Below are 14,764 nucleotides of genomic sequence, written 5' to 3' on the forward strand. Positions count from 1 at the left end.
CTCCAGATTGTACTGAATAACCGCTAGCTTGCATAGCGTCTTCAGACCAGGACTGAAGTCTAAGACGTACAGGTCATCAGAGGTTTCGCCTTCTCCAAAGAGGACGACACGCTCTCCCACCATGCAACAGAAAGCGATCCCACGCATCATACACGGGCCTTTCCCCTCGGGCACAACCTCCTTCCAGGAGAAGGTCTTTGGACTGAACTTCCACAGTTTCCAGTTTCCCAACATGTACAGCTCTCCGTTGTAGGCAAAGGATCCGTTGTAGTTTACGAGTGAATGAGGAAGCTGTGCATAAGTCTCGCTAAGCCAGCAGTTGGTCTCTGTGTCAAACACTCTGATGATGTTGTCGTATAATACAAACATCTTTGTCCCGATGATGGTGACAGAGTCACACCATGAAGCAGGTGGTGGAGTTCCTCTGGTGTTAATTAAAGACCAGACCATGGTGGTGGTGTCCAACTTGTATATGTCATTGGTGCGTCCATTCTGTGTCCATCCTCCATGGATATACATGACCTTCCCCAAGACACAGGCTGAGTGGTACTTCCTCCCCTCTGGAATAGTCCCAGAAACCCTGGTCTCCAACCATCTGTGGGTGTCGACATCAAATGCATAAAGCACGTTGCAGTAAAGGTTCCCTCCGCAGATGTAGATGGTGTCTTCTATCGGCACTGGCGCTCGGAGGGAACCTCACAGGGACGTTCTCCTCTTGTAGTTGTCACTGACACCTTGTGCTCCACTGCCACAGCAGCTAGACACTTTCTCTTTGACCCTCCGCTCAGATGCAGCATCCAGTGGAACATTTCTCACACCGTAGTTTACAGTAATTCTCGGCCCTGTAAAAGTACAGTCCTAATGGGTGTGCTAGTGCTTATTATTGGTTCAGTGGCACAAATGACGAATCCACAAAGCCGCTGAGTTGCGTTCGGCCAATCAAGGAAGCCGATGGCCGTTGATAGAGAATCGATCGCCAGAACAATCCCTCCAGTCCAGGCAGGTCGTGGTAATCCTCTGCGTTACAGTCTGTTCAGAAGTGCTAATGGGACACTTCCAGAAGTAACTACAAGCAGCTGGATTTGTTGTCAAAAGTTGCTGACGATCGATCTTAAAGGACATGGTTAGTGATGACGAGGTTGTGATGTCGTTGCGTGATGACGTCATGACGTAGAACACCCAATGACGTTACTCCAACCGACTGTCGTCGGGTAGATGTCAGCATGTTATTAAATGTGTCGTTAAACACATTAACTCTGGCCTCCCTGTTTTGGGTATTTCATTATAAAGCAAATATACAAAATTACAAATCGAAAAGTTCCATTTTTACACATTTTCAAAGCTAGCAGATTCCGTGTTGTGAGCTTGTAGATTGGGTATTACTGCTATTTTTTGGATAATGTTGAAAAGTGTTTAATGCATGAAGAACAGCTGTAACCATGTGTGTACAGCTCACACTTCAGGGAGGAAACCTATTAAATATGAATAAAGTTCAGTGGTTATAAAGCTAGTCGGGCCAGTGCCCCCCCAATATCCATGTCCTTTAAGCCCCCCCCCTCCCAACAGCACCCCACTGTCCCCCCCGTCAAAGATATTGCTTCCAGAGTCCCCCCTCCCCCAAGTTCTCTGAATGCCCCTGGGGGGGCTGTACTGCCCCTGCTGAGAAACGCTAGCTACTCAAGCCCCCAGAACCCAGTGGTTGCATTGAAGCGAAATGTACATGCTGGCCATTCGTAGGTACTGCAGCTTAAACGGACGGGGCCACTGCACAATGTACAAGCGAAAACTGTTTCGACCAATGGGCTCGACTCACGAGCTTGCGCACAAGCTTGCGCACAAGCTTGCGCACGGGGCCGCGCACCTCTGTGACGTAAAACGCGTCACTTCTGTGACGCAGAACGTGTCACAGTGTCCCCAAATAGGTTACGCCCATCACACTTTCCAACCCGGAAGAAGGGGTGAATTCGCTTTATGCGCTGGGTGAGCAACTCAATGCAAGTGGATGGGAGGGGACTTCGGGTGCCCTCTCTATTATGTTTAACTCTATGTAGCTACTACATAGTGTTTGTTCTATTCAATCAGGAGAGAGTTGCCATTTGTCAACTTAAATTTTATAGTTTTCCATTTTCGTTTTTCTCTCCTCCTTTCTTTGTGTCATCTCGTCCATTCGCAGTTGTTTGTCCTGTGTCCTGTATGAGTTCTCTCCCCTGATTGGATAAAAGTGGTATCCCGACCTGAACATGTATTTTGTGCTTACTAAAGAGCCGGGGAGACAGGGAAACACTTGTTACTGAACAAACATCACAATACAGATGATTACTATCACAACATAGAGCTATTTAACACTGTTACCGAACAAACACTCTAGCACAATTACTATCACAATATAGAGCTATTTAACACTGTTACTGAACAAACACTCTATAGTAATGATTACTATCACAATATAGAGCTATTTAACACTGTTACTGAACAAGCACTCTATAACAATGATTACTATCACAATATAGAGCTATTTAACACTGTTACTGAACAAACACTCTATAGCAATGATTACTATCACAATATAGAGCTATTTAACACTGTTACTGAACAAACACTCTATAGCAATGATTACTATCACAATATAGAGCTATTTAACACTGTTACTGAACAAACACTCTATAGTAATGATTACTATCACAATATAGAGCTATTTAACACTGTTACTGAACAAACACTCCATAGTAATGATTACTATCACAATATAGAGCTATTTAACACTGTTACTGAACAAACACTCTATAGTAATGATTACTATCACAATATAGAGCTATTTAACACTGTTACTGAACAAACACTCTATAGTAATGATTACTATCACAATATAGAGCTATTTAACACTGTTACTGAACAAACACTCTATAGTAATGATTACTATCACAATATAGAGCTATTTAACACTGTTGCTGACTCTATGGCCAAAGAAGAGTGCGTGCTACAGGTACAATAGATACTTTATTGTTTCAATAGATACTGTCAGTCAGTCTCTGACAGAAATATACAGTATTGAGTTCATTTCTTTACAGTTTGCAGTGAGAGCAGAATAGATAAACTGTCACTCAGAGATATGATACATTATGGTGTTCTTTCATGTAGATATTATATTATATCATATTATATTATATAGGGCTGGTTTCTTCATCTCTGTATACAGATGGTCCCCACTGAAAGACGCTAATAGTGAATTATAGGATGTTTACTTGTACTGTACTATACTTGTGAGGGTCAAATAATAATAATAATAATAATACATTTTATTTATAATGCACACATCTCAAAGTGCTACAGTGTTTAAAAAAACATGGCATAAAACCGGCAAAGGAAACCAAACATTTACATGGGACCCAAGTAGGCTAAAGTGTCAAATTAAAAACTAGGTAAAATCAGGGCAGGGATAGGGCTGTCACAATTACAGATTTAAGTTGACAATTAAATGTCACACAAATAATTGCAATTATTATTATTAATCGTGTTTTTGGCATTGAACGTTGGAACATGATCTCTGTTTGGCCTTTTAAGGCTTTGTAATCAAAACTTATTTGACAACTAACTTAAATAACTTAAACTCAAAGAAATGACTGACATATTTAATCATTTTATACTTTAAAAAACGTTATAAATAGGGGAAATAGGTGATCTACAAGCTTGTAGATCTACTATTTCTGCTTTTTTATTTTGACGATTAAGACGATTATGCAAAAAATAATTGCGATTATCTCAAATAATTGTGATTTAACGATTATGTCATAATTGTGACAGGCCTGGGCATGGAGATTTAAAAATAAACAAAATTAGGAATAGATTGAGGTTGGGGGGGGGGGGGGGGTAGGGTTTTTCACCGGAAAAGAGCTGACCTACAAGCTCACAACGTGTCACACTGCGGTGTGTTTTCAGCTTGTAGATCGACAATTTCCGAATGAAAAATGGCGTTCATGAACATTTTCGTCCTAAAGTGTTGATGTCCTCACAAGCATAGTAATAGAAGTGTGTGTGTGTGTGTGTGTGTGTGTGTGTGTGTGTGTGTGTGTGTGTGTGTGTGTGTGTGTGTGTGTGTGTGTGTGTGTGTGAAAATAGCCCTATGAAGTGTTAAAATCATCAGTTGATGCAGCAGTTTAAAGCTGTGTGTGTGTGTATGCGTGTGCGTGTGTGGGTGCGTGTATGTGTGCGCGTGCGTACGTACGTACGCACGTACAAGAGTGCATATTGTGCACAGCGTTGTGCAAACACAAGTTCATTGCACCAGTCGTAATTATGTACAATAGATACACTGAAGCAATCGATAAAACAATAAAAAGTGACATCTCATTTGTATGCAGTAGTGTGTTTGTGTGTTTTTGCATCAATTACATAAAACTGCTCTTATCATAAATGCTATTAATAACTGAACAAATTGGTTTCTTCAGCCTTGCTTCTTATGAAGGATACAAGGAGAGTGGACAGCTACACAATGTGTTAAAATGGCTATTTTGTTTCCAAAATGTAAAAAAAGAATATTTGGAAAATGGTCTGAAGTAATATAAAGTATACATGGAACATCATTATCAGACCTAAATTCACCCTTCCAACATCTTTATTATTTATGTCCGTAATGACTGGTTAGCCACAGGTATTTGTAGCAAATTGTAGAAATATTATCCCTTAAATGTCAAAAGTTCAAGCGTGTTCAACTTCAAATCATGTATAATTTATAGAGGTGTAACGATATAGTAACTGCATCGAAAAATCGTTTGGAATTTTCAACAATCTACTATATCGATATGCAAACAGCAAAATATCCTATAGTTTGACTTTGTATCGTATCGAATTGTTTTGCAATGCATATAATCGTATCGAATCGTTTTGCAATGCAAATAATCAATTTTATCAATACTAAGTACTTTTAAGAAGAAAAAAGAGAAAGAGGGCTTTATATCCAGTATCCAGGTATTTATTTTTCATACCAAATTTTTGGGTAAATAAATAGTTACTATATTGATTTTAAATCATTGAATCGAATCGTATCGTTCTAAATTAACCTGTCCTGTATCATTCATGTATCGACTAAATCACTGAATCGAAACGTATTGTATCGTTCTAAATTAACCTGTATCGTTCATGTATCGTATCAACAACCAAGTATCGTGATACGTATCAAATCGTTGTTAAAACGTATCGTTACACCCCTAATAATTTACATTACTTCAGACCATTTCCCAAATTATGTTCTTTTTCTTTTTACATTTTGGAGGAAAACATTGAGGCATCTACAAAGTTTAGGTGCCTACTCTTCCGGTTATCCTTTTGAATTGCTGGTATAAATGCAACATAGCCTATTGTGATTTTAAACACGTCATTATCCATAGTCAATAACTGCCTCTGTTTCACATCATCTTCCCACAGCGTCTTCAATACATGTGCAACACTGCACCCCAGTGGAGGGAGGTCACTAAGTACATTTAACCAAATACTGTACAATTTTGAGGAACTTTTACTCCTTTACCTGAGTATGTCCAATGTGTCAATACTTTATACTTCTACTCCACTACATCCCAGAGGCAAATATCGTACTTTTTTTTTTTTACTCGACTACAATTATTTGAAAACTTTAGATAGCAGCCAATTCGAAAAATAGCGTTACTGTATCTACAAGCTCACAACATGACTCGCACCGCTTGTGAGTTTGTAGATCTGCAATCTTTTCGGCAAAAAAAAAGTCAGAAGTATTTGAGCACTTTTACACTTTGGTAGCCTACTGTAAAATACTTTTGCACTTTTACCCAAGTAAAGTTTTGAATGCAGGCCTTTTACTTGGAAAAAAAAGTTGTTTGTGGTACTGTTACTTTAACTTAAAAAAAAGATAGTACTTCTTCCACCACTGGCCTGCACATGGACACGCCCCCCCCCCCCCCCCCCCTCCCACCACCAACACAATCATGTATATTCAACATTCATACAATCCACACAAACATGAACACACGCACGCATTTTATACACATACAATTAGCCTCATTATCATGCGTGGACAAAGCATTCTGAGAGGATGTTAATATAGGAGACAATTTAAACCCCCAAAAAGGTGTGACTTTATACCTTTTTAAAATGATCCATTCATTCCATCAGAGTTACAGACCCCCACAGAAGGATCCTACAACTCTAAAATCATTGGTTCTCAAAGTGGGGTCCGGGGGACCGCCTGGGGTCCTTGGTGGGGGGGGGGGGGGGGGGGGGGGGTGGTTCCAGGGGGTCCCCAGCAAAAATGAGTTAATATAGCGTCACAATCATTTTAACCACTTTAACCATATTTTATACTTTGGCTATTCAAACATAGCAGATCTACAAGCTCGTGCCGTACTTAGTGCCGCGCTATGAGCTTGTATATCTGCTATTTTAGACAAATCGTGAAGATTTGAAGCAAACTAATATATGGCTGCAGACCCCCATCTGAGAGAAAGATTTGCAAATGTATCAGATGGGGGTCTCCAGCCATATGCATATATACTGTGTGTATGTTTACACACACACACACACACACACACACACACACACACACACACACACACACACACACAAGTTGGGGTCCTTGGGCACGAAAAAGTATGAGAGCTACATCTGCTCTAAATCATCTCGCTGGGGACCCCAAGGAGCCCCCTCAACGACCGCCTGGGGGTCCCCGGACCCCAGGTTGAGAAACCAGTGTGTCATATAGTGTACAGCAGTAATGTTTGTAGCTGCCACCATAATGCTTCCATTAGAAGCCTGAGAACATTCTCTTCATGCCTTAATTAAAGACTCATTCATACATGGTTGTACCGACAGACAGTGTGGCTCACTGGAAATAACTTATTGTCAACAAAAAAGATGATTAAACACATTTTTTTGTTGATTTTTTGTGCCGATTCGTTCCCCGTTTCTCCCAATTTAGTCTTTAAGCCTATTCCCTGATAGAAGCACACTTGTGTCATCTTGTCACTGCTGACACCTGCTGGGTGGTCTTGGGACTGCTTGGTTCCATTGGGGATGGTTCACATTAGCCTGTTAAACCCCTCCCTCCGGAAATCTCATTCGTATTTGATTTCAGTAGAGAGTCTGAGCATGCAGGCCTGTTTGCCTTTTTTTTCTGTGGCCGGGAGCTGGGCGGGATTAGTACCTTTGACTGACAACCCCTTCAGCCAATCAGCAGTTTGTTCCCCTTCAGACAATCAGCAGTTCGTTCACCACCACCAGAGCAACGTGACGCAAGGGGACTTTTGAACGGGCCAGGCCGAAAATGGGTTGCTTTATTCGGATACATGCGTGATACACTGCCCGCTCCTGCCGGTTCTCTGAATTTTGTATTTTTAAATAGGCTCTGTCATGATTAATTGACCACAGACTGTATATGAAGTTAAACAACTAAATGCTACCCGAAAAATATCTTAAAAGTAAATTCCGTGCCACAAAAAGAGAAGTTTGAGAGCGATTTGAAGTTTTAAAACAGAGAATATAACAGCGGACAACGTTTCAATTGGCCGCCATACCATTTTCGTCGGCTGCACTCGGCTCCATTCAAATTCACTCGGGTTCCACCTGATTGGCCAACCTCCGCTGTCAATCACAGAACAATGAGCGAGGACGCTGATTGGAGAGTTCATGTTATGAACTCAGCAGAAACACCCAGACAGGCTTGCAGGCCAGACTCCTTCCTGAAATCAAATACAAATGAGATTTCCGGAGGGAGGGGTTTACCAGGCTAGGTTCACATGGGATCGCCCGTTGCTTCTATTCACCTGCCAGCCAGGGAGGAGTTTCACCCATATTTCCAGGGTCCCTAGTCTGGAGCCCTGTGGCACTCGGTATTTGTTAAAGACTGACGTCGTAATTGATGACGTAATAGTCAACACCGGCTCCGCTGAAAAGCTGATCACACTGGGTGTGATGGGCATTCGTGGAGAGAAATATTTGAAGAAAAACAATCATCGCTCAGATAGAGACAAATCCTCAAGACTTAACATTCAGCCTGTTTTCACACCACAGACATTTCCAGATTTTACACCACCTGGTTGAGTTATTTCCGGCCATTTCCAGCGTTTCACACTTTTCCCACGTTTTATCGTCATTGTGCAGAAATGGCGTCTGTCTGCGTTGTCCTGTCTGAACAGCAGTTCATGTGTTCCATCTGTCTGGATGTGTTCACTGATCCAGTCACCGCTCCATGTGGACACAACTACTGCAGAACCTGTATCACACGTTACTGGGACACCGATGACCTGTGTCGGTGTCCACTGTGTCAGACGATCTTCAATAACAGACCAAATGTCTTTGTCAATACTTTGATCTCTGAGATGGTTCATCAGTTCAGGAGTCACAAGTTGAAAGAAGAATATGAAGCAAAGACAGAGGCTGAAGTTCAGCAGATGATCCGGGAGAGACAAGTGAAGATTCAGGATGTGAAACACTCAGTAGAGCTCAACAAGAAAGATGCAGACAGACAGAGAGCAGACAGTGTGCAGGTCTTCACTGCTCTGATCAGCTGTATTCAGATAATCCAGGCTGAGTTCATTGATGTGATTGAAGAGAAGCAGAAAACGACAGAGAAACAGGCTGAAGGCTTCATCAAAGAGCTGCAACAGGAAATCACTCAGTTAGAGAAGAGAAGCTCTGAGCTGAAGCAGCTCTCAGACACTGAAGACCACCTCCACCTCCTCCAGAACTTCACATCCATCAACCCTCCTCCACCCACCAAGGACTGGTCAAAGGTCAATGTCCATCCATCTTCATATGTGGGGACTGTGAGGACAGCTGTGGATCAGCTGGAGAAGACACTCAGTCAAGAGATGAAGAAGCTGTGGTGTGTTGATCTGAGGAGGATCCAGCAATATGCAATGGATGTGACTCTGGACCCTGATACAGCAAATCCCTACCTTATCCTGTCTGAGGATGGAAAACAAGTGAGTCATGGAAACGTAAAGAAGAATCTCCCAAACAACACAAAGAGATTCTCTGCAGGTGAATTCATCTTTGTCTTAGGAAAACAAAGCTTCTCCTCAGGCGGGTTTTACTATGAGGTTCAGGTAAAAGGGAAGACTGGTTGGGTCATAGGAGTGGTCCGAGAATCCATCAACAGGAAGCAATACATCGAACATTGCAACGGTTTCTGGACTATATGGTTTGAGAATGGAAAAGTCTACAAGGGGGGCGACCCTGCCGTCCTCCTCCCTGCAAGAGAGGAGGTCCAGAACATTGGAGTGTTTGTGGCTTATGAGGAGGGTCGGGTCTCCTTTTATGACGTGGAGGCCAGAGATCATATCTACTCCTTCACTGGCTGCACCTTCGCTGAGAAGCTCTGTCCATTCTTCTGTCCAGGTTTTAACAATGGTGGTAAAAACTCTGCTCCTCTGATCATCAGGGGGTAAAAGAGTATTGGCTCTTTTAGGTCACAGGTCTCCACCAGGCCGGGTTGCCAATCAAAACGGAATACAAAATATCTGACTTATACAGAAATAATGTGTACCGATTTGTTTGAGTTTTGGACAAAACGTGTAGTAGTAGCCAGAAATTAGTTTTCAGAAGAAAAACGTAAAATGGTGGAAAAATCTAGTGAGGCACAAATGGGCGGGGCCTACGTGGGGAGTTGCATCGTGACGCAAGGAATATAGGGTGAAAAACTAGAATAAGTGCTCCTCAGAGCACTGCCAGACCCCTAGTGGTTGAGATCTGAATGGCCGGACTTCGCATGACGTGTGTGCAGAGGACAAGAGGGACCAACCGACCGACCGACAGACCGACAAAGCCTCCTGTAGGCCGACCCGACCCCCTAGGTCTGGCAACAAAAACCTTGATAGTACGACCTACGGTTCGAGAGTTATAGTCCAAAACATCAATCGACCTGTTATAGTGCCACTTGGGGTTGCCATTAGATTTATGAGCATCAGTGGTGGGGGGGGTCAACACAGGCACGTTGACCAACCTGTAGAGGTCACTACAAAGGCCCCCTCCCACAAACACCAAACGTGTTTGTTGGGACGCCCAGCCAAGCCGGATGCACCGTAGATCCAAACCCTTAAATACCATAGACTTAAAATAACTTATGGGCAAACTCCCCTCCCCCCCTAGATTGACGTTGTTGGCTGAGTGGTTAGCAACGAGACACTCACGCTGGGCAAGACCTGGCCGATTGAGTTGAGCCTAAACGGAAGTACCGGAATTTGGCGGAAGTACTGCCCAAGGAAATGACGTCGATGCTTTACAAATCTGTTAACATTCTCCGTGAATGAAACGAGTGGTGTGATTGGTCGGAAAATATTCGAGTTTCCGGGGGAAATAGGTACGACGGAAGTCGTATCGCCCCTATAAACATTCTCTGCTTTAGGTCGTGACCAGGCTTTTCTCTTCGCAGATGAGTAAGGCTGAGAACGAGGCTACGAGCCACTGCACCGTGGGATCCAGCGTATCCCTGTTTCGCTCCATGACGATCGTTCACTTTCCGTGAGCAACACTGTCGTACTACCAAGTATAAATTAGGCTTTACTCTAAATACATCATATTCCTTCTAAACCACTGTTTCTCAGTGCAGGGTCCTGTAACTCTGAGAGTTTGCAAAGCGGAGCCTTTGACGGCTCCATTTGGTGCCATGTGTACACACCGTTAAATAAACAGTGAGGATTTTACAGTGTAGATTGATGGTCTAAGTAGTAGTTTAATCCAGTGATTCTCAACCGTTCTTTTTCGGACCCGCAGTTTGAAATGCATCCACAGGCCCTCATTTGATAGTTTAGGTTTTTTTTTCCTCTGGGAAGGGAACCCAATCGACCCTTGTATAATCCTCAGTTAATTTAACACTGAGGATTTTGCGAGGTCTGAGCTGCCCCCCCCCCCCCCCCCCCTCGAACCTCACATTGAGAAACAGTGTTCTAAAACATTTTCCACGGCTAGCTTTGGATCAACGTGGGTCCGTTACATTGTTGCCAGCGTATAATCCATGGTTCCCCCTTGATCACATAATGAACCTCATCCCTTATGGCAGTGGTCCGATACTCATAAGACACCACGGACCACCATTTGATGATGCCATCTCTGAGACTGGGACCCCCCCATTCTATACACTGTAAAATGTGACCTCTACAAGTGTTCATTTAACGAGTGTACAAATGGAACCAAACAGACCTGTTTGGCTCCGTTTGTGCACTCTCAGAGTTACAGACCCGTAAAGGGTCCATTTTGGTTCCTAACCATCGATCATTTAGCATGGGGAACCCACTTCGAGAACCACTGTCTTATGGTGCAGCGATTAAACCTCCCCCACCCTAACCCCCACAGCACCCTTTGTTTTCCATGTCATCACCTCCCCACCCCGCCCAATCCGTCCGCCTGTCCGCCGCGGTCATTTGAGGAGGGAGATGTCGTCGGCGAAGTCGCCGTGCGGGCGCAGGCAGCGGGCGAAGCGCCACTGGCACTCCCTGATAGAAGCACACTTGTGTCATCTTGTCACTGCTGACACCTGCTGGGTGGTCTTGGGACTGCTTGGTTCCATTGGGGATGGTTCACATTAGCCTGTTAAACCCCTCCCTCCGGAAATCTCATTCGTATTTGATTTCAGTAGAGAGTCTGAGCATGCAGGCCTGTTTGCCTTTTTTTTCTGTGGCCGGGAGCTGGGCGGGATTAGTACCTTTGACTGACAACCCCTTCAGCCAATCAGCAGTTTGTTCCCCTTCAGACAATCAGCAGTTCGTTCACCACCACCAGAGCAACGTGACGCAAGGGGACTTTTGAACGGGCCAGGCCGAAAATGGGTTGCTTTATTCGGATACATGCGTGATACACTGCCCGCTCCTGCCGGTTCTCTGAATTTTGTATTTTTAAATAGGCTCTGTCATGATTAATTGACCACAGACTGTATATGAAGTTAAACAACTAAATGCTACCCGAAAAATATCTTAAAAGTAAATTCCGTGCCACAAAAAGAGAAGTTTGAGAGCGATTTGAAGTTTTAAAACAGAGAATATAACAGCGGACAACGTTTCAATTGGCCGCCATACCATTTTCGTCGGCTGCACTCGGCTCCATTCAAATTCACTCGGGTTCCACCTGATTGGCCAACCTCCGCTGTCAATCACAGAACAATGAGCGAGGACGCTGATTGGAGAGTTCATGTTATGAACTCAGCAGAAACACCCAGACAGGCTTGCAGGCCAGACTCCTTCCTGAAATCAAATACAAATGAGATTTCCGGAGGGAGGGGTTTACCAGGCTAGGTTCACATGGGATCGCCCGTTGCTTCTATTCACCTGCCAGCCAGGGAGGAGTTTCACCCATATTTCCAGGGTCCCTAGTCTGGAGCCCTGTGGCACTCGGTATTTGTTAAAGACTGACGTCGTAATTGATGACGTAATAGTCAACACCGGCTCCGCTGAAAAGCTGATCACACTGGGTGTGATGGGCATTCGTGGAGAGAAATATTTGAAGAAAAACAATCATCGCTCAGATAGAGACAAATCCTCAAGACTTAACATTCAGCCTGTTTTCACACCACAGACATTTCCAGATTTTACACCACCTGGTTGAGTTATTTCCGGCCATTTCCAGCGTTTCACACTTTTCCCACGTTTTATCGTCATTGTGCAGAAATGGCGTCTGTCTGCGTTGTCCTGTCTGAACAGCAGTTCATGTGTTCCATCTGTCTGGATGTGTTCACTGATCCAGTCACCGCTCCATGTGGACACAACTACTGCAGAACCTGTATCACACGTTACTGGGACACCGATGACCTGTGTCGGTGTCCACTGTGTCAGACGATCTTCAATAACAGACCAAATGTCTTTGTCAATACTTTGATCTCTGAGATGGTTCATCAGTTCAGGAGTCACAAGTTGAAAGAAGAATATGAAGCAAAGACAGAGGCTGAAGTTCAGCAGATGATCCGGGAGAGACAAGTGAAGATTCAGGATGTGAAACACTCAGTAGAGCTCAACAAGAAAGATGCAGACAGACAGAGAGCAGACAGTGTGCAGGTCTTCACTGCTCTGATCAGCTGTATTCAGATAATCCAGGCTGAGTTCATTGATGTGATTGAAGAGAAGCAGAAAACGACAGAGAAACAGGCTGAAGGCTTCATCAAAGAGCTGCAACAGGAAATCACTCAGTTAGAGAAGAGAAGCTCTGAGCTGAAGCAGCTCTCAGACACTGAAGACCACCTCCACCTCCTCCAGAACTTCACATCCATCAACCCTCCTCCACCCACCAAGGACTGGTCAAAGGTCAATGTCCATCCATCTTCATATGTGGGGACTGTGAGGACAGCTGTGGATCAGCTGGAGAAGACACTCAGTCAAGAGATGAAGAAGCTGTGGTGTGTTGATCTGAGGAGGATCCAGCAATATGCAATGGATGTGACTCTGGACCCTGATACAGCAAATCCCTACCTTATCCTGTCTGAGGATGGAAAACAAGTGAGTCATGGAAACGTAAAGAAGAATCTCCCAAACAACACAAAGAGATTCTCTGCAGGTGAATTCATCTTTGTCTTAGGAAAACAAAGCTTCTCCTCAGGCGGGTTTTACTATGAGGTTCAGGTAAAAGGGAAGACTGGTTGGGTCATAGGAGTGGTCCGAGAATCCATCAACAGGAAGCAATACATCGAACATTGCAACGGTTTCTGGACTATATGGTTTGAGAATGGAAAAGTCTACAAGGGGGGCGACCCTGCCGTCCTCCTCCCTGCAAGAGAGGAGGTCCAGAACATTGGAGTGTTTGTGGCTTATGAGGAGGGTCGGGTCTCCTTTTATGACGTGGAGGCCAGAGATCATATCTACTCCTTCACTGGCTGCACCTTCGCTGAGAAGCTCTGTCCATTCTTCTGTCCAGGTTTTAACAATGGTGGTAAAAACTCTGCTCCTCTGATCATCAGGGGGTAAAAGAGTATTGGCTCTTTTAGGTCACAGGTCTCCACCAGGCCGGGTTGCCAATCAAAACGGAATACAAAATATCTGACTTATACAGAAATAATGTGTACCGATTTGTTTGAGTTTTGGACAAAACGTGTAGTAGTAGCCAGAAATTAGTTTTCAGAAGAAAAACGTAAAATGGTGGAAAAATCTAGTGAGGCACAAATGGGCGGGGCCTACGTGGGGAGTTGCATCGTGACGCAAGGAATATAGGGTGAAAAACTAGAATAAGTGCTCCTCAGAGCACTGCCAGACCCCTAGTGGTTGAGATCTGAATGGCCGGACTTCGCATGACGTGTGTGCAGAGGACAAGAGGGACCAACCGACCGACCGACAGACCGACAAAGCCTCCTGTAGGCCGACCCGACCCCCTAGGTCTGGCAACAAAAACCTTGATAGTACGACCTACGGTTCGAGAGTTATAGTCCAAAACATCAATCGACCTGTTATAGTGCCACTTGGGGTTGCCATTAGATTTATGAGCATCAGTGGTGGGGGGGGTCAACACAGGCACGTTGACCAACCTGTAGAGGTCACTACAAAGGCCCCCTCCCACAAACACCAAACGTGTTTGTTGGGACGCCCAGCCAAGCCGGATGCACCGTAGATCCAAACCCTTAAATACCATAGACTTAAAATAACTTATGGGCAAACTCCCCTCCCCCCCTAGATTGACGTTGTTGGCTGAGTGGTTAGCAACGAGACACTCACGCTGGGCAAGACCTGGCCGATTGAGTTGAGCCTAAACGGAAGTACCGGAATTTGGCGGAAGTACTGCCCAAGGAAATGACGTCGATGCTTTACAAATCTGTTAACATTCTCCG

General features: G+C 44.2%; 1 protein-coding gene across 1 annotated transcript; it reads left to right on the plus strand.

The window, feature by feature from the left end:
• Positions 1-448: 448 nt before the first annotated feature.
• Positions 449-9,413, plus strand: LOC311049996 (E3 ubiquitin-protein ligase TRIM21-like; the record flags this gene model as incomplete). The annotated part of the gene is made up of 3 exons (XM_084063963.1): positions 449-597; positions 8,234-8,459; positions 8,709-9,413. The coding sequence occupies 3 exons, from the start codon at positions 449-451 to the stop codon at positions 9,411-9,413; spliced, it is 1,080 nt and encodes a 359-aa protein (XP_083920089.1).
• Positions 9,414-14,764: the final 5,351 nt, after the last annotated feature.

Source organism: Gymnoscopelus microlampas (assembly GCF_963454915.1).
Source record: "Gymnoscopelus microlampas genome assembly, chromosome: 8".
In the NCBI taxonomy this organism is placed as follows: Eukaryota; Metazoa; Chordata; class Actinopteri; order Myctophiformes; family Myctophidae; genus Gymnoscopelus; species Gymnoscopelus microlampas.